The sequence below is a fragment of the Aythya marila genome, assembly GCF_965140915.1.
Source record: "Aythya marila genome assembly, chromosome: 5".
Lineage (NCBI taxonomy): Eukaryota > Metazoa > Chordata > Aves > Anseriformes > Anatidae > Aythya > Aythya marila.
The window spans coordinates 45792521-45812939 of record NC_139046.1 but is presented as its reverse complement, the minus strand read 5'-3'; the positions used below and the strand labels follow the sequence as shown (position 1 = coordinate 45812939).

At 51.8% G+C, this 20419-nt stretch overlaps 1 protein-coding gene across 5 annotated transcripts in view; it reads right to left on the bottom strand.

Annotated features, from left to right (window-relative positions):
- Nucleotides 1-5416: 5416 nt before the first annotated feature.
- CD151 (CD151 molecule (Raph blood group)) overlaps nt 5417-20419 on the bottom strand; it is a 29955-nt gene continuing 14952 nt past the window's right edge. For all 5 annotated transcript variants that reach the window (XM_082760712.1, XM_082760715.1, XM_082760711.1 and 2 more), the window contains 7 exons: nt 18394-18497; nt 17333-17524; nt 13363-13437; nt 11085-11189; nt 10061-10216; nt 8441-8527; nt 5417-7644 (listed from right to left, as the gene is read on the bottom strand). In XM_082760712.1, coding sequence (XP_082616838.1) covers nt 7585-7644; nt 8441-8527; nt 10061-10216; nt 11085-11189; nt 13363-13437; nt 17333-17524; nt 18394-18477 — 759 coding nt within the window. In that variant the 5' untranslated portion in view covers nt 18478-18497 and the 3' untranslated portion in view covers nt 5417-7584. The remainder of the gene's footprint in view (nt 7645-8440; nt 8528-10060; nt 10217-11084; nt 11190-13362; nt 13438-17332; nt 17525-18393; nt 18498-20419) is intronic.

Here is a 20419-nt window from a genome sequence, read left to right as displayed (position 1 = left end):
GAGGATGTGGGCAGGCACATTGGGCACTGGGCATCACTGGTGTTCTCGAACTTCACCTCTGAACAAGTGCAGAATCCTGAAAAACTTGTAAAATATTCAAAAAAAGTATGCTGTCACCTGGCAGTTCTAGAGCAATGCAAGTCACTGCAACATGCCGGGGCTTGGCTCGTGTCTATTGAGCCCTGTTCAGTGCTGCTCAGCACCCTCAAGGGGAAGAGGAGGCACCTGGATCTCACAGCGGGCTCTGAGGCTGAACCTGAGCGCCAACCCATGCCACTGTCAGTCACCCTTATATCCAAGAAGAAACAATGAGGGGGCTTGGGTTCAATCCCTGGGGTTTTGGAGGTGGGATGCAGAGGATCTGAGGCCTGCTACGCTCCAGCCAAAAAGGAGATATTGACAGCATATGAGGGGGTCGAGCTGGGGTTGGTACTGAAGCACAGCTCCTCCTGGCACCCCGACTGCTGGTGCTGGATGTTCACAGCAAGGGTCCCCTCTGCACAGCGTCGCTTTTTCCATTTGCCCTTTCTAAGTCCACTTTCCCAGACCTTTCCCATCTATTTTTTCCCTAAATGCCATCTGAAAAAAGGAGGCTTGTGCTTTTCTAGCTGCTTGAGGAGACAGAGCAAGCGCATGCACGCCTGACTCCTGTAAGTGCGGGCAGTGGCCCACATCTCTCCTCGCTCATCCTTATAGGTCATTACCAAGTAGTCCTTGTGGTACTTCAGCCTTTATGCCTCTCTCACATGCCCCCCAGCTCAAGCAGAGGCCCCCAAAATGCCAGACCTTCCCTCCCAGGAGCCTCTTCTGGCCTTCAGATAACCCTTGTGTGCCAACTGGCTTTGTTAAGGGCAATTGGGAACATCTCCGGCCGCCCTGCCAGGGCTGGGGGCAGGATTAACTAGCTGGAGGAAATGAGAGGTGAGTGTTTGCCTCATACAAGGCTTCCAAGGGAGATCAGAGCCTGGCTCACAAGGTTATCTGTGAGCAGGGATGTAGGCTGGAAAAAAGCCATTAGCTCAATTAGGTTTAATAAAGGCATAATTGCCTTAATTGTAGCCAGCCCCATGCCTGCAGGGTCTGTGCATGGGGCAGGTGGAGGAGCCGAGGGCTCGAGGGCTGCACTCCTGGCTCCCGTCTGCCCCCAGGACCCTTTCCTGGGAGAAGCAGCACTAAAAGCTGGCCAGCAACGTGCCCCTGTTCCGAGCTGGCTCCCCACAAGTGGAACAGGAGCCATCTCCTTCCTGCTGTTTCCCTAAGGACACACCAGACTGCCTAAATCCTACATGTTCCTCCTCTAGCCTAGCTCCTGAGCCTGGCTCCCCTGCTGCTGTGGCACTACGGCCCCCCCAGGAGCTCACAGCACCCGTGGACCCAGGAAGGGCTCTGAATCCTAAATCAGCGAGCCAAGAGCATCTCCAGTGGTGCATGGAGAACAGAATTTATTTGTGTTCTCATTCCAGAAGCCTCTGCCTGCAGTAGCGGGATCGAGTTTATTTGAAGCTACAGCTTACGCAATGGAGCAAAAATAGAAGAAATTGCTGATGCTAAAGCAGAGGCAGCAGTTCGGCATGGATTTGCGTTTCCCATTGATGGCTTCAGAAGAGGAGTGTCACCGGAGTTCAGCAGCTTCATGGGGTCATTAACTGCTCTGGAGCAATATGTTTATTGCTGCTTCGATTACGGCAGCTCTTAAGTGGTGCGGCTGAACCGCGGCTGCGTGCGGCTCAGCACAGCTTGTGCAGGCAGCAAAAGGAAGTTTTCAATTTGAGGGGACGAGGAGAAGGAAAAATGATGAGCTCTGCTTGTGCACAGGGGGAAAAGAAACACCGATAGGAATTAACGAGTGGATTTTTCCGCAGCGCTCAGTGCTGTCTGGAAGGGGGCTCGCATCTTGCACCTCCATGCAAGGTGGGGAATTAATGCCGAGCTCCTGTTTTTTTTTCCTGGTTTTTGGGGGTTGAAAACTGTATTTCATACATACACAGCCTTCTTTGCTACCTGTGTTTTAGGGCTCAGGTTCCTGTTCTGGGGCTCAGGAATGTTCAATTTGGAGATCCGGCCAACCTCAGTAATGTGTTTTTTATTTTTTTTCAGCAGTTCTGTCACAGCTGCCAGATAGACACCAAACAGCTGAATCATTCATGAGCCCATCAGCAGAGCACGAGGCATTAGGCAAAGGAAACAGCAGGTCAGCCTTGAATTGAACACTATTAAAAACTTTCATTAAAGTTCTGGAAGAGAGCGGTGGGAGAGGTGAGAGGGGGAAAAGGAAATAAATTATAATATTGATCACGTTTGTGGATCAGGACGGAGCAGGAGCGATGGAAAACACAAGGAAGGACAAACCGGGAATTAGCCTGGGATATCGCAGAAAGCTGGGCGTTTAAATGGAACAAGATTTAATTTAGATAAATATCAAATAATGCCTGTCAGTGCTCGGCAAGCGTGCCGCTAACAGAGGAGTGACGTGTGGGAGAAGGAAGAGCTGAGAGCAGAGGCTGCAGACGCTCGGGGTTTGCTCCATGTGCCCTTGGAGCAACACCTCTGCGGGGCTGGGGAGCGCAGGGCCCCCTCTCCAGCCCTTCAGATGTCACTTTGTCACCACGTCAGCTGCTATTTCGGAGGGACAGAGCTGGCACCCTCCCAGAGCGCCGCCAGCCATTGCAGTCCCCGTCACAAGAGCTTAGCCCGGTGGCCTCATATTTTGGGTCATCATTTCCTAATGCATGGAGTGCTGCATCCCCAAACAGGCAGCAAGAAATCAAAGTGTATAAAGCGACGTGAGGGAAACAACCAGGCAATAAAGGCCGTGCGGGAAGGTTACAGGAGGATTAACCAGGCAGCTCCCTGAGGAGAGAGGAGGTTTTATCGCAGCTGAGATATGTGCCGGGAGGACAGCAGGGGACAGTAGCATGGATGCAACCACCTCCTGTCATCAGCGAGGTGCAATTAGGCAGGGGCAGCCTAATTTGTTTGCAGAGAAAGCAGCTGAACAGTCACGGGGCACCTCCAGGTTAACAAGGCTGCCTTGGTCCCGAGCTAATCCCAGGCTGGGGAGCTCACAAAGCCTCTGAGGGTGACGTGGAGACACCAAGGGACGTCTCTCTGCTGGGAAGGGAGAGGGCCCTGGCTCTCTCTGGAAGGACCCAGCACGTTTGCACTGTGCTGGGCTCCTGGGCTCATCCTGAAATGTGCTGCAGCATTTCTGAGACAAGTAGAAGCCTGTGTCCCTGTGGGTGGTGTGAGGATGGGGGCACTCAGCCTGCAGCTGCCCAGGTGAAAAAGACAAGAAAAAAACCTGGAAACACCTGATGCCCAGCAGCTCCTTTCCTGTGGGGGGGAGCTGTAAGCCAGAGAGCTGCTGGTCCCCATGGCCTCTGCACGAGCAGCACCCTTTGGGCTGAGGCAGGCAGCCAGGAAAGCAAGCTGCCTTTGCAGCGAGGACTCCAAATACCCAGCACACTTCCCGAGCTGCTGTGCCTGAGCGATTCACTCAGCGGATTTGTTGGGCACTGGCGTCCCTGTTGTCTGTGTGATTACAGCTCATTTGAGAGCATCGCCCTCCCCGCGAGGAGTTTAACTTTTCCAGAGGCACCACATAAATCCCCTCCCTGTTGCTGCCTCCTCTCCAGCCTCTGCCCTGGCTTTTTCGGCACACCCATGCCTCGGTTCAGCATCACATCACTCGAGGCATCTCTTGTCACTGCTGTGACAGCAGCAGGGCTCCCAGGGGTGCAGAGCAGCCAGCGTCTTCTCCCAGGGGTGCAGGCACCGCCACCACGGCAGCACAGAGCAGCCCCACGCGGGACAGGGGATGTGCTGCCATGGTTTAAAAGCGGGATGGGAGATCACAGCCTCCTGTGGCCCCCAGGCAAAGGGGGGCGTTGGGAGCCCTGGGTTTTGGGGAGCAGGCACTCAGCAGCAAGCTCAACACTGGCATGAGAGCTCTCAGGACTGTGAGGTCCTTCCTGCACCGAGGGCGACTGAAGCAGGGCTGCACCACCAGGCTCGTTTCGTTCTGCTGCGGGAGCCGCTCGGTGGAGGAAGCGAGCAGGGAAGAAGGGGAACAAACCCACGGCCTCCCAGCAAGGAGCATGGTTTAGTGCGTTCACGGCAGGGAAGGGGAGATGATCCGGTCCCCTGTGCCATTTCCCAAGCACAGTGCGTCTGTCGCATCTGTGATGGAGGGTATCATCACTGCCTGTCCTCTGCTCCCTCTCTCCACCACTGCAGCCTCGGTCAGCCTGAGCCCAGCAGGGAAATGAGGACATTACAACACTCCCCACCAAAGGGAAGCTCTTGAAACAGCAAGAGAACAGGGCACCAAGACCTTGCTGGGGGAAGATTGCTCCCCGTTAAGTGGGAGAAACAGAAAGGGCATGTTTGTGAACTGGTGTGGGGTTAGATGCAGCCCTGCAGGGGAGCACAAAATACTCAGGCTTTCTTGAAAGTCTGCAGAAATGGAGTGACTGCTCCTAAGCAGGACCTTCACAGAAATTGTGGTTTTATCTGTTTTCCTCTTTATCCTCAGCACATTGCGCTGGCCCCCACATGGCACAGAGAGAGCAGAGCATCAGCTGAGCTAACTGCTGTGAGCAGCAAAGTTGTGCAGCCCAAATCTCCAGGGCTGGGGGGAAGGAAAGAGAAACTGGGGCTGGTGCCCCAAGAGTTGGCAGCACCCAGGGGCCTGAGGCTGCACAGCCTGGGGGGAGGCTGTGAAACGGTGGCTGCAGCCCCACCAGGCACTGCAGAAGGCAACTCACACAAGAACGAAATGGCTTTCAAGCAACTGCTTTGTGCCGAAAAACACCGTGCTACGGCCTTCCCAGGTGCCACCCCACAACAGCCCTGCAGATGGGGGGCTTCAGTTCCCCTTGGGGGAAACGCAGCGGTTCCTGCTTCCAGCCCAGTGCATTCAGCGGGGCTCTGCCAGCTAGCCAGGGGCCAGCAGCAACACGGCTGAGGCTTGGAGGATGAAGGCAAGCACGAGGCTCGGTGGCACAGGGCTTGGCGACGCCGAGGGAAGCATCTTGGATCAGAGCCACCTGAATTACAGGAGCGGAGATCTCAGCAGGCAGAGCTGAGCCCCGAGAGCCACCGAGTGGCCGTGCCCATCAGCTGCAGGCAGGCGTTCCCACCTGGCTGGGTGCAGCTGCTCTGGGCAATGCTCAACCCGACAGCCCAAAGGACAGCACAGGGCAGCTCTGCTCCCTTTTTCACACATCCGTGGTGCAGGGTGGGTGCAGACAACACCACAGCACGGAGGGTAAACGCCCAGCACCCAGCAGCACAGAGCACAGCGCACCCACACACGCGACCTCGTTCATCCCGCAGCCAGGTCCTGGAGGAACTGAGGAACCCACAAAACCCACACAGCTCATGTTGTCCCCTTCATTTTGCTACACAGTGTAAGTACAGAATCGTAAGCTTTATTTTCCTATTGGCCAGCAACTTAAACTGGGTTAAAAAAAAAAAAAAAAAAAAGCAATGAATATTATTACACAGAGAAAAAGTATAAAACGACTCAGTGGACACAAGCCAACTTGCTGTTCCTATCTCATTCTTCCCGGCCTCTCCCAACCCTGTACAACATATTTCAAGGGAACAGGCAAAGGCAGCTAAGAAGATATGCTTAAGAAACTAGAAATATTGCTTCAAGCAACATGCTCAATATTTTCCTCGTAGTTAGTAGTCAATACTTGTCAGGAACCTGAATATAAAACAAGAAATAATTTAGAGGTTTCTCCTTTAGATCATTACACAATAATTTAGGTTTCTTTCCCCTCTTTCCGGCTGCTGTGGGACCAAGGATCCAGCTCAGCTCCTCCACCTCTCTTTTCGCATTAGTGTTAAGGATTATTTCACGGTGCCGATGTTGATGGGGGAGTTTCAGATTTACCTGCTCAGAATTTTAACTTGTCACCCTTTGCACACCCCCCCCCCGGCAGGAGCCAGTCCTGGATTTCTGCTCTGTGAATCAAAACCCCCACAACGCTGCAAGCCCCTTTAGGGCTCTGGGTGATTTTGCAGGTGTTAACTGCCTGCTGCCAAGGGACAGGGCACCACCAAAAGGCCAGGAGAGTGAATAAATTACTTAGCTCATAAAAGGGCTTGTCTTCAGTGCCTAGAAACCTCAAACCCGTGCAGCCCTTTCTGCTTCAGGGTTGTACCAGGCCTATTGGAAAACAAGATTCCCGATGAGAACCCTTTTCAGGACAATTAGGAAGAAAACAACCCAAACCCCTGGGACAGGAGAGACACAGAAGATCCTATGAATTCAGGCTGGCACGACAGTGGCACTAAGTCAATGGCAACAGTCATGTCAGTGTCCTGTATGTATCCAGGATCCCAGTGCAGAAATAATAGTTAATTAAATCTATTTAATTAATCAGACAGTTAAACCCAGCACTATTTACCAAATGCACTGGGGCGACTGGGTGAAGCTGACTCTAATGGTTACTGCTGGGATGGTCTGGAAAGCTGGCTTCTAGATCTCATTAAAGCCAGAAAACCCTCATCTGATTAATGAGCTCCTTGGAGGCTGCTACAACATTTGTATATATTCATTTCCCACCCAAGAGAGAACAAGCCTGGAGGTTTTAATTAGACCGTCGAGCCCGGGGTGTGCCTCAACATGCAAGAGATGTGGTAAGGTCTTTGCAGGAACCAAACAGGCCAAGTGGTAGCGAGACACCTCGGCTCCACAGGCAGACCAGCTCTTCACCAAACCTCAGCAGGGGGTAGGCAAGAAACAACCGAGAGTTTTCTCATTCACACTGGAAGCCACTACCTAAACCAGACCAGACCTAAAAGAATTAGAAAGTAGCCAAATGTCTTTGATCTAGAACCCAAGGAGGCAGCAGGCTTCTCGTGGTTCCCGATGGCACTGTGTTGCAGGGAAGCTTCAAGGCAGAGAAGGAAGGATTGCTGAGAAATCCTAAGGCACCCACGTTGTGGCAGCATTGGAGTCGTGACAAGATTTCAGCCGCACCAAGTTGTGTTCCCGAGCAGCAGGGAGCGCAGTTCCTGCAGCAAGCTACCAGGCATGCATCCTCTCATAGGGAGACCAGCTGTGTTAGGACTTCAGTGCACACGCAGAGGGGGAGAGAGAAATCTCTGCTGTATGAGAGACTCAGCTCTGGCTCCAGCCCAGCGCAGGAACATCATCTGTCCTCACAGTCAATGCCCGGTGCTGCTGAGCCACTTCTCAGAGAGCAAATTTTGACTCTTGCGTAGCATCCCGATACCTTCGTGTATGCTCAGGAAAAGCCCCGAGAGAAATGGCCCTAGATAAATCTTGCTTTGTAGTTATAATCAAGGGACTGTTGCTAAAGCTTCCAGCAGAAGACCCACAGCTCTTGCTTCTTGCCAATGAAGAGGCCCCACTGAACTCCCGGCTGCCTTTACACAACGAGGAGGGCGACCTTCCCCTGAAGGGGCAGGTAAGGCTGTTGGAGAGGCATTTAAGGGTAGAGCCAAGTCCTCAGGTTGCAGACTCTTCTGTGATGATGGTGGAGGGTAGTGAGGTTGGCAGGCACTAAGGGAGTGGCAGAGGGGGAGCTGACGGAGTTCCCACAGCTATTAATATGGTTCCGGCTTCAAACTCCTGTACAAGCAGCAGGTGAAAATCATCCCAAAGATCTACAGGGTAGAAGGAGGAGAGAGGAACGCATGAGAAAACAGAATGGATGCAGCGGAGGCAGCAACTTGCAAACAGTCTGGCCTCAGACTGGAGTGGCAAACTAGCTCTGGCCTGGGGATACAGCTCTCCAGCTTGCAATGAACAGGAGAGAACATAATCGGTGCTAATCCTCATAATTAATCACCAGCAGCTTCTCTAGAATGTAATTTGGCTACTTGCCAGGACAGAAAGGAAGACGAGCAGCTCCCAGACACATCTGCATCTGGAAGTACAGAATATTCTGGCTGCCTTCCCCCCCTAAAACAGAGTGGCAGCATCCATGTCCTACCCCCCTTGTCCTTCTCCTTCTCCCTGATCGTTCGCCGACCCTCAGTGCCACTCCTCAGTACCACAAAGCCAGGGGAGGAACTTTGGGTTACTTAACAAGAGCTAATGAACGGGGGTAGGGAGCTCCTCCAGCTCTTTAGCTGCACGGGCAATCATGGCACATCCCCACAAGAGGTCTCTCTCAGGCTGCCAAAGCACCAGCCACGGCCAGCACTACATTTCTCACAGCCCTGGAGCAGAAATCTGTCTCCCCAGAGCCAGAAGCATCACGGACAGGCAGAAGAGGCTCTTGCTTTGGAGGTAGTGAATCTTGGGGGTCACTGAAGTACCTGGCAACTTCTTACATGGCATCTTCTTTTTGCCAGGCAAGGAAAACCTGAAATGTTCAATTTTATTTTTTTTCCATCCCTCAGTTCTAGGGTTCCTTTAACCTCAGCCCAGCAACCCCAAAACACGTGATCCTTTTACCTGCACACAAGCAATGCTGATCCCTACTGCACCGATGATTTTCAGATGCTCTTGAATGAAGTTTTCCAGCTTGGTAATACAACCGCTCTGCAAGGGGAGGGAGGAGGAGGGACAGGGAAAATCATCTTTAATTTAACCTCGTGTGCCTCCCTTTAAGACAGCAGTTGCAGCCCCTGAAAAGCAGTGTCTGTGAGCACCCCAATTCCTCCCACTGCTACTTCTGAGAGCCCTGAGTTTTAGCGTGGAGCTGGAAAGCCAGGCGCTGCCTGCCTCGGCCTTTCACTTGCGCCCTTGGCTGGCAGCATGATCTTACCCTCCCCGTTTCAGGCCCAAGTTTTTGTTGTCATAAGGCAAAAATAAAGCAGTAAGAGAATTTTCTGGAAGAGTTCCCTTTAAATAATTAAACTGTTTAATCTAATGAGGCAGGTTTTCCATGGTAACATCGGGGGATTTATTGTGTAGGCTGCAGCAGTGCCCCAAGGGTGCTGGGGGCCCTCCAGCCCCAGGAGTTTACACTGAACACAGACACCTACACACACGCAGAAAGGGAAGGAGCGAGCATGCAGCTCTCTGGGGAGGGGTGGCAAAGGCCTCTCATTTCCCATGCCTGTATTAGGTTGAGAGTCAGCCCCAGCTGCCCTGATCCGAAACAATTGCTCCTGCGTCCTGATCTGACCCTCTTCTACTACCCCAAAATAAAATCCGTTCTGAACTCTGACTTAGACACTGAGCTGCCTGGCTTAGTGGCAGATGTTGTTCACCCTCCTAACTTCCGAGCCATGCTCAAAGCACAGACTCTGAGAAGAAATACCTGCTCTGAAGGGGCCATCTCTTCTCCCACAGCCCTCTTCAGCTGTAGGGAGCAGCTACTCAGCTCCTCTGGGATTCAATTTGCTTCTTCTGGAAGAGAAACAAGCCCCTCCTGCCCAGCTCCAGCCTCTTTTCAGTCCTGACCAGAGACCACTGGAACTGGCCCTGTCACGTTCAGGGCGCAGAACTATCTCTGTTTGCCCCTGCCCAAGTAGCAGCTGTACCAAATGGAGGGCTCAAACCCAGGGCTCCTGCCAGAAGCAACAACCTCTCCCAATCCCCCGTCACCAGCATACTCTGTAATAACCAATAAAATCTACTATTTTTCTCTTTATCTAATAAAGCAGTGCAGAACATCTCCTTGCTTTCTTTCCCAATTCCCAAAGTCTCTGTTCTGCTGCCTTTGCAATCCTCTCTTACAAATTAGGTTCCCTGCAAAAGCCAAAAGCAGTCCTGAGACAGATTTGAAATATCTTCAACATACGGCCCCAGCCCACGGCCCCGCCTGTGAAATGCAGACCATTTATCCCATGCCATATTTACTGGCCATTGGCTCTGATCCCACGCTGGCAGCCATGAAGACACATTTCTGTAAGAGCAGCCTGCATGCAGGAACCCAGACACTCTGACTCCTCTATTTTATTTTTTCTCTTCCCTGAAGCTTTTCAGACTGAGCCTGGAAGGCTGAATGCTCAACTAGAGAAATAAATCACCAACAGTGTGCAGAATCAACCCAACACCCTCACTTCCAGCCCACCACCTTCGCGTACTTTGTGACAGGAGGCTCTGAAGCCCCTATTGATTTTTTACCTCTTTGTAGATGTTGGAAGGATGGTCCCTTCGGCCACACAGGTCGGTTATCGTCTTACAGCAGCTGTCTGGGACTTTCCGTCCACTGGCCTCGGAGGACCTGATCCACACGCTGTCAGCCCAGTCCGTGTAGTTGTTGCTCCCACAGCACTTGAACTGCCAGCACACAGAGCACAGGCTGAGCCCACGAGCACCGCAGCCTCCTCCTCCCTCCAGCCTCCCCACATCAAGCCCTGGGCTTCATCCTCCTTCGTAGGAGACTTTGCTGGAGCCTCCAACAATCTCACTGGCATGGGTTCTTCTAGACTGCTGTAATTATCAGCAACCTTTGTTTTAAAAATTGCCCAAATGGCCATTAATAGCAGCTGCATCCCTCTTTCAGTAGCTGTGACTTTTTGTTACTGCTGGGATGCAACCAGAGGGCACCTGCAGCTGCCTCAGCTCCTAACTACCCAGCTGGAGAGTGCCAGCAGTGGTAACAGGGCAAGTTTAATTACCAGTCACTGTCGCACACGCACCTGGTCACAGGGCATCGTGCACAGCAGCCCCACACTTTGAAACTGCTGCACCCGTGCCTGCCCACAAGCACCCTTTCTGCAAAAAAGCCTGTCAGACCTGTGACAGCCCTACCCTGAGCCAGCCCTGAGCCAGGCACAGCTAGCAACAGCAGCAGGAATGCTCTTCTTTCATTACATCTTGCTCTCTGGGGTACTGAAGAGCTTAATGAAAAATGTCAGCAATTTTTCCAAAGCTTTAATGTGGGAAGGCGAAACAGCTGTCAGAGTGACTTGGCAGCTCCAGTTCACTCTGGGAGCAATTCAGGTATAACTTACACCCTGCTGGGGGTCCGATTCAGAGGTTCCCCCATGCAATTCTGCTGGTAGTGCAGCCCAGGCCCTGCTCCGCACCCAGCCTGCCTTCAGGCAGGGGCAGCAGCCTGTATGCTGGGTACCGAGAGCTCACAACGCTTTTTGTGGGTTTGGTTTGAAGCCCTGCAATTCTCCCCAGCCCCAGCAATACCCACCTCCTGCTGCAGTTTGTCCACTGCGCCGGTAACGCTCTCTTCTCCCTCCTTGCGGTACTTCTGGGTCATGGTGTTCTTCAGGTTTTGCTTCAGCTCCATACTCAGCTGGACAGAAGAGACAAGTGGGATAAGATCACCAGGCAAGCTCAGCACCCCCAGAGAGACCCAGAGCCCTGCACGTTTCATTGCCTCTGCTCCAGGAGAACAGAAAGCCTCACAGAAGCTACAGCTTCCTTCGAGCTCATCCTCACAGGTCGGACTGGACTGGTTTCCAGCAGGCATGTGAGCTTATTTCCAGTTGATTAAAGACCATGCCTCCATTTTTGTGACTGGAAGGAAGTGCCTCTGGGACAAATTTCAGCCTGTGCTACACATCACCACACAGGTCCTCACCTCGCATATGCAAGAGATTGCCAAGACATGCTTGCATCAGAACAGAACACAAAACTGTGCCTGCTTGAATACAAACATGTCCATGAGATCCACATGCAGCCTTCTGTCTCTGAAGCTTGTGACAAAATACTAAAACCCAATCTGTCTATTCAGGAGCAGGAAGAAAGAGTCCTGGGCACACTGGACTGAAGCCATACAGTCCGAATAGCTCTCGCATCGACATCAAAAAGGATGGCACGGGAGGGGATTAAGGATGTGATTGCAAGAGTATTCCAAGGCATTGCTTGATAACGGTGACAAATTTGTAAAGCCAGACAGATGAAGTCTGATTTATTTTTTTTTTAAGTGCATCATTTATTAAAACACTCTTGTCATAAACCACTGGCATGTTCAGGGGATTGGATTCAAACATTTCTTCCTGTGGAGGCTCTTAATCTAGCTAAATTCTTCTTTACAGAGATAGCTTCTCTATACACCTGTTGTTCTAGACGGTAAGTAGTAAATGAAAGGTCAGGCATCTCGTTATGCTGAACTGGGCAAAATACAGTCTGCAGTTTATTTTCCTTCGGATACACTGTTTTTTCCAACCCCATGTGTCAAGTGGGGACAACACCTACCTCACAGAGATGATATGAGGCTTCATTCATTAACATTTGCAAAATGCTTTGAGATCCTGGGCTGGGAAGCTCTACAGAAGTGCAAAGGACTTAATGTAATAAAGAGAAAGCAAGAGGTTCAGCAGCTGGAAGGCATCAGAAGCAAATAAAGAGGAGAGTCCATTAGCAGAATTATTACTTGGGAGAAAAGTGGTTACCTGCAGGCTCACAGGGAAGAACTGCAGCATGGAACAGAAACAACAAAAGAAAGGGAGTTTAGACACACACAAACGCAAGCCTTAGATACCAAAGCAAGGGCTAAAATAAAAACAGTGGCAAACAGCAAGCAGCCTGCAACCAGGAAAAAAGAGGCATTTGTCAGCCAGAGGGCAAGGGGAAAGTACAGCTATTGATCAGAGATGCCCCTGAGTGAATTAAAGCACTCAAGGCAACAGCTCTGAATATGTCATCCCTTATTTCAGCCTAAGAAGGAGAATCAGCTCCTCTTCATCCTTTGGCATACATGAACCTAGTGACCTAGCACAGATAGGCCCTGGCTTCCTGCCATGCTCCCAGGATTGATCTTTCCCAGTTAAATACGTACACCTGCTCCACTGCTCCCTCTTGGTTACCATCGAACAAGCGAACCTACAGCTCTCTTTTGCTTCTCACAAAGTGCCAGTGCCCATTTTGTGACGCAAAGCACCAAAATAAAAAGGCAAGGAGCCTAACAGCGAAGCCAGTAGGATGGGATGTCCAGCTGCTTTTCAGACAGCCACTTGACAACAATCCTAATTCACCCTTTCCAATCAATTTCCAGACATGAGAGCAATTTCCCAGGCTGCTTGTGTCCTGGTGGCTAAACCCCCTTTGAAACCAAACCAATGATTTAAGCTTCTGCAACTGCAACGCTGCCAAGTCAGAAGTGCAGCTGCTGGGAGTCCATGCTGTTCCCCAGCCCCTCAGCTGGGCTGCTGCAGTAAAGCTCTCCAAAACTTCATGACCCGAAAGGACCTAGCAGCTGGACCACCTCTGCCAGCTCAGGAAGGAGCTGAGCAGCAAGGCCGAGCAGCCTCCCAGGTATAACCATGACTACTGTGTCAGAAGCAGTAAATAACCCAAGATCTTATTTTGTGTGGGGTGGTGAGTGAGTACAGACAGGCAGAAAGATGAACCTCAGTCAGACCCTAGGTCCCAAGCCTCCAAGCCCAATTCTGGCTGGAGAAATGTGACAATGATCAGCTGTTTTCTGTCCCTGGTTTGAGGCTCCATGACCTGTGCCCACTCACCTGCTGGTAGTAGATATAAGCCAGGATTCCAGCAATGATCTCCAGGAGAAAGATGCACAGCAACAATATGAAGTACTGTAAAACAACAGGAGAAGCAGGACGTTAGAACAGAACATGAAGAGAAGCTTGGAACTGGCTTATCACTAGCTGGCAAAATGCACGACACCGTCTTTGTTGGTACTTTTCTGCAGGAGCTCTCAAAGGCACTGGTTGGGACTAGGACCTCAACATGGTGGAAAGGCAACAATCCTACAGGTGAAAAGAAAACCAAAGAAAACTGAGAAAAGGAAACCAAACACACAGTAACTGAAGACAAGCAGAAGCAAGCACGGGTTGAACTCGCACAGCCAGAGGGATGCAGAGAATGGAAAAGTGCAGGCAACTGAGATAAGATCACCGGACAGAAGAGTGTGGTTGCTGGATAACCTGCTGAATACATTCAATGTCACAGAAAATATCTGCTTCAGACATCAGTACAAAAAAATCTGGAACTTCTGCTTGTTTAGGGCACTTCATTAAGTTACTATGGAGAAACACACGTTACAATGGTGATTCAGTAAGCCAACAAAGGGCCCATTTCACCAAGGACAGAGCAGACCAAGTAAGCACAAGCTTAAACCACGGATTTGTGTTCCAAGTGACCTCTGTGGGACTCAAGCACCGGCTGAAGTGCACTATCGAAGTGGATGGATTTATACTAGAACAAGGCAGTTACTTTACAGATCCAGGCTGTTCTATGGCTGCCACTAAATTCATCATTTTGTAGATGAAGCTAAAGGGGCACCAGTTCCAGCCATAACGAGGACCTCGTGTGAAGTCCCTGCAAGACTTGTCCCGCTCAGGACAGACCAAACAACACATCTCCCATTTTGTTTTACCCCTGAGCTTAGGAAATGGCTCTTCCCAAGGGGTGAAGCAAACAGCCCCCTGTAAGTGTGGCTAGGCGTGAAACCGTCTCTCCCCAGCAGACAGAAAGGCAGCCAAGTGCTGCGCACAGCAAGGTGGATTTCTGTCCCGCAAGGGTTACTCTCCGCACTGCGCGCCCTCTTCGCCTGGTGGAGGCAGGTATTTCCGAGCTCCTTTGAGGGAGTGAAACAACAGACACAGGCACAAACGCAGCTCAGGTTTCCTCTTTCACCCCTGCCGGGATTCCGCAGCTGCAGAGGAAGGCCAGCTGGGTTTTATCTGCAGGCCAGGCTTTAATCTGAGCACACAATCTCGAGCTTTCACTCCCCAGCCCCGCTCTGCCCCGGCTGAGCACTGGAAGTCTCCACATAGCCTTGTACAAGGTACCCATTCATACCAGGGCAATGAGTCACCCCGCAGCCTGTGGGACAGCTCAGGGCTGCTCCCGGCGCTCACAGGAGGCTGGAAGGGGCAAGAAAGGATCGGGGTGCTTTGTCACAAAGGCCTCCTTTCTTTTGTTGGGCCACGGTTATGCCCTCCTGCCCTGACATCATCCCTCTGCCATGGAAGGAGGGCGGCAGGGTGCTGAGCACCACCAATGAACTGCAAAGCTTCTTTCAGATATTCCTCCCCACGCCGTGTCGTCATGTCAGTGGCATTCAGGTGGAGCCGAGCCGGCACCACAGCTCAGCTCATCCTGCGGGCTTCCCCTGGATGGGAACAAACGCATATCCAGCGGGCCTTAGGGAATTTGAGTCATGAGGCCCCTGTAAACCCTTGTGAGGGAGGACAGTGCATCTGCCACCCACGCATCCAACCTGCCTCTGCTGATACGCTGCATCATTAGCCTTATCTCAGCCCCGTCTCTCCCCTGGGGCCCCTTTCAGGTATCTATTACACCGTGTCATGCTGACATAAGGGAGCAGCAGCTTTCACTCCGGGGACACACACACAGCACAGGGCTGCTCGCCCTGCTCTTCACCAGGAATCACAGGGCTTTCCTTGCCAAGGGCTGCCCTGAGAGGAGAGGTACGCCTGCTCTGCTGCAGGGACATGCCCCGCTCCCTCCCCAAGAAGCTGGGAAGCCAGGAAGGGATGGGGGATTGCCCAAAGGCCTGTGGTAGACATGGCTGGAACCTGGTTTTTGCCTAGCCAAGACTGTTGAAATGGCTCTCTTGAGTGCAGGGCAGCAGATTTGGCACCTGAGCTGAAGTCTGAGCAGGCCTGAAGATCACTGCTGCCTCTGCCACCTGGAAAACATCAGCGTGAGAAACACCACATCTGCTGCCCGAGCCTCAAGGCAGCACCTGGCTGAGGAGGGACACAGGGAAGAAAAATGAGCAATGACAAAGATGTAGCACAGCTGCGAGTGATGAGTAACGAAATCCTCCAGAAAGTTTTAAGTGAGCCCTTAAAACTCTGAGTTGGGTAGAAAGGCAGCTAACAAAATCCCAGGCTGCTGAGGCTCCAGCAGAACAATGAACCAACAACCAGACACACATTTCCTTCCCAAACAGCAGCCAGAGCTGTCAATTGATTTTAAAAGCACTGAGGAGGCAATGGGGAGAGGAGAGCCACTTACAGCTCTCCCTCCCGTATTGACACGGGCTGCTGGTACCGAGAGAAATTGGGACAGGCTGGCACAGCCCCCGGGGCGCTGAGCGTGAGGCTGTCAGGACTGCTGTCTGAGCTCAGAGCTGGCACAGGCCCCCAGCCAGGCTCACCCAGCCCTGGCAAGCACGGCCCTAATTCTTGTGCACATTACTCACTGGCAACCAGAGCAGAGCGCGAGCACCAGGAGACAATGGGCCTGTCAGAGACAATAGGCCTGTCGCGACCAGCCACTCTGAAAGGCCGTGGTGTGAGGACTCAGAGTGACCTTTTGTTCTCGAGAGACAAGTATTAGTTTTCTGGGGCAGAATAACAAAGAAAACCCCACCGGATTTTCATCCGTAGCTTCTGGCTGAGGCAAAAAAAAAAAGACAAAGGGGAATCTCTGGCATGGAAAGTAAGCAAAAGGCCAAAATGGACTGCTGCAGACCAGGAGCCCAACGAACAAGCACCAGCAAAGCACTCCCTGTGTCCTTCTCCATGTTCTATTTTCCATTCCTGGCTCTACTGTGCCTCTCACAGGGATTACTGAGCCTTCAGAGCAGTGGTACAAGTGTCAGGATTTCTCATGGCTCTTCTTTCTGCTCCTCTTCCAAACTACAGAGGGGAAATGGGATGGTCAGGTGAACATGGACGTGCACAGCTGAAGGAGCTGGTGAAGGGTTACTGCAGCACCCGCTCATTACTGTGAAACCAGAGTCACCGACTGTTACTTCAGTTGCTGCGCTCACCACCGTAGCTCAGCTACTAAAGAGTGCTGCACACTCCAGACTGAGGAGATTTGTGAGGAAGGAAGCAGAACAGAAACCCTAGGGCTGGTAAAAACTTTGTGTAGGTGGGTGAGCAGGGAGCCAAGGAAGTAACACAAGGAAGGGCATAAAAAAGAACCAGATTATCAAACCGTTATGATTTTTTTGAGGAAGTGAAAATAAAAGCGTGTTTTTTTTTTTGCCACTACAGAAAATTTTCAATGAATACTTTCTTATTTTTGGCAACCCAATGAAAAAAAGATGTTAATTTTGTTTGAGCCCAGTGTCATTAAAGTCAGTTTTCTTACAGGTCCCTCATACTTCCCTTTTCTTTTGGAAAATGGGAAGAGAATATGGGACAGGCAGGGAAGAAGGAAGAGACAAAAGCCACACTATTTGAAATTGGCCAAATCCAGACAGACTTTCTCACATACAGTATAGACATCGTGGCTTTGTACTCCTGGAGCACATAGTGGTAAATGCATTCCTTGGTTTGACGAAAGGAAAGGCTCTGGCAGTAGGCCCTGCCACCTGTGACAAAGGCAGCAGTGCCATTAGGAGCTGGAAACCTGAGTGGCATTTGCTCTAGGACAAACAAATAGGGTTAGTGAAGAACATGACCAAGATGTTTCCTCACCCTCACAGCATTGTTCAAGAGAAAACAAGGAGAACCTTTCACCCCAGCCCCCAAAAGCAAAACTTACCACTCTGAGCAGATTCCGACGCTCTTTGAAGGTGGCGCAGCAGCCAAGGATGCCTGTAACCATCACAACCACCCCTGCCACCACCAGAATATAAGCTGTTGCTGAATACGTGCTGGAGGAGAGCAAGCTGATGTAGTCACTCTTCTCAGCCAGGGTCCAGGTGCCCACTGCCATCACCGCCCCACCAGCCAGCTGGGTAAAAACAGAGGCAAGAGAATGAGGGGCATCCAGCGCATGAACTTCCTCGCCTCCAGAAGTGACGGAGATATCAGAACGTGCCCCAGCACTGCAAGCTGAGCCAAAGACAACCCACCCCAAAGGAAGGACCCCCAGAGGTCTCCCTGGGATGGCAAGCAGTGCCCTGGCAAGGGCAGAGCTTCAGGGAGGCCAGTTGTGCACCCCAGGCAGGAGGAGGAGGTGCAAGCTACCTGGAGTCTTGCCCATGCACAGACTTGAGCCTTCCCAAACAGAGCTACACTGCTCTGGGCAAACACGAAAAGGTGACAGCTTTTGGGGTGCAACCTACCTGCAAGCTTTCCACTGCTCAGCAAGGAAGAATATTGACCTGCACTAAATGACAGCTGTGCCCCACAGCTCTTTCATACATTATACATCTAGGCAGAAAGCAGGCAAGGAGCTTTGAGCCCAGCTGGTTAAACTCTGACCCTTGCAGGGAGTGAAGACGGAGAAACCAACCCAACTGGTAGCAGTTCTTTTCTCTCTTTGCAAGCGTCATGTTTTTGGAGGGTTTTATGTCCCTTCTGGTGAGCTCAGCCCATTCTACAAACGCTAGCTAGCTGAGAAGACAGCAGGGAGATGGTATTTTTCAGGCATTATTTTCCATACTTTGTAAGGAGACCTATGAACAGTCAGAGGCCCCGGTGTCACTCCACAACTTATGCAGCTTGGGCTGGCAACCCCAAGGGATGGGATTTCATCCCTCCAAAAGAAGTGTGGGTTCCACTGATGCCAGAGCTTTTTGCCAAAGACTTCAAAGCCAATGATTCTGCACTCTTGCCACCAAAACTGCAGCGCCTCTGAAACAGGCTGAAGCTTCTTACCCAGAAAAAGAAGTTGAAGATGAAGAGCAAGTACTTGAGACAGATGGTCCCGCATGTTTCCTTCTTTTCAGTGTACTCACGCATCTTTCTGGCTTAGATAGCTCCTGGAAAGAAAAAAAAAAAAAGTTTGAGAAGCCAGTCAGTCATCGTGCCCCTCCTCCCAAAAGGGCAGCGTTATTCTCCTTCTGCACAGACCTCACACTCCCAGCCTTCAGCTGAACTAACACGGCGAGCGAGCCATTCCAGTGAGTCCAGGGCTGCTGGGCAGTGCTCACTCGGATGAAGAGCTCTTGCATCCATCCGAGTGACCCACACAGCACGAGCCCACACAGAGTGTGAAAGAGAGGCAGATGGTACCAGCATGTGGCCTTCCTGTGCTGCCGTCCTCCTCCTTCTGTCTCCCCGTTCTGCTGTCACTTCTGGAGATTCATTTTGCTTAAGATTAATACTTGTGGGGGCAGGATCGGACCTACCGTGGTGCAAGCCCAGCACTTGCCGAGACCAAGCCAAAACCACGGCTGGGTCTTTAGCAATTCTGATCACGGTTACTGTAAGGAAGTTCACTGTCCTCCATGCTCACCTCCTCCTACTCACAGTGAATGAAATCCAGAGCTGTCACCCAGCACCGGGCTGGCTGCGGCATTGCACTGCTACTTCTGAAGGGGGGCACAGAAACTCTGCCTTTGGCATTTACGGAATAATCCGTCTCCAAAGAATTTCCTTTCCTCATGGACGCTCGTTATAATTGCCTTAAATAGATCCCCCTCTAAGCTCTGGGTATTTTTAATCTTTACGACTGTAACTGGGAATGTTCTTGATACCCACCCAAACGCCCCATCCTCCCTGAACCCCGGCACTATGCTGGGGTAACAAATCCCCATCCTCACCCTGCTCGTTTCTCACAGCCCTGCCCAGCAGCCAGCGGTCTCCTGGGGTACTGCTCCTGGCTGCTAAAGAGGCAGCAACACAGCCACCGGCCTCAGGGGAGCTGACAGCACAAAACACCCCCGCAGGTACCAAACCACCCCGCGTCCGTGGTGGGTCAGTCCCCAGCAAAGCGTTAGGGAGCTGCTGTGCTCTGAGCTGGTTTCGCATAAGGAGGGCTGCAGCAAGCACAGCTCCACATCACGTCGCTGTCTCCTGTCGATGCAAAAACAAATAAATAAAAAAGCAAAGCTCCCCACTGCCTGAGTGGGCAGCCAGGACAAAGGCACCGCCCAGAGCATCCCTGTCAGCTCTGTGAAGTTTGAAGAAATACAAGCGAATCCTCACCACCTCTCCCTTCCCAAGAGCTGCGTTCAAACCAAAAAACCATCCTCTTCCTCCCCTCCCAGCCAGCAGGGAACGATACCAACATGTTGCTTTCTCTCTTTTTGAAGACCCTGCACCCTTATCAGTGAAAGGCTGTCCCGGACCAGAGAGCTCCCTGGGAGCAGGCAGGCACAGAGCTGGGCTCAGCCGCAGCCCCCTGCCACAGTCCTAACATCTGGCTGCTGGGAGGAGCAGCTGCCAATTCTGCAGCACAATTGTATTTTCTCTGCAGGAGATTGGGTCCTTTTGCTTCACTCCAGCTCACTCAGAAACCCCAGGCAGGTCTGTGCTTTAGAAACTACTGAAGCTAGCAGGGGCATGAGGCTGAGAATGTGCCCAGCGGCCCCACCTGTGCCCCCTCGCCCTCCCCAGGCAAACATTTTTCTCCAGGACGGTGTCTGACAAACCAGCTGGCAGCAGAAAGGGCTTCACTGGTGAAGAGAGCAGCTCTGAGCTGGTGGCACGCAGCAAGGCACATAACTCCCGGTCCTCTGCAAGGATCAGGAACTCCAGCAACGCTCCCGTTAATTACCACGTTGATTAATTACCGCGTTGCAGCACAGAAGCCTGGGGCAGGGGGAAGGAATGGATGCTGGTGGCACCGTGTGCTCTGAACAGACTTGTAGTGCTCAATGAGACACTGCCTTGTTCATGAAAGGCGACAGATTTACAGCTCCCAGAGGCTCCTTTAGCCATGGAACAGGAACGGCAGCAG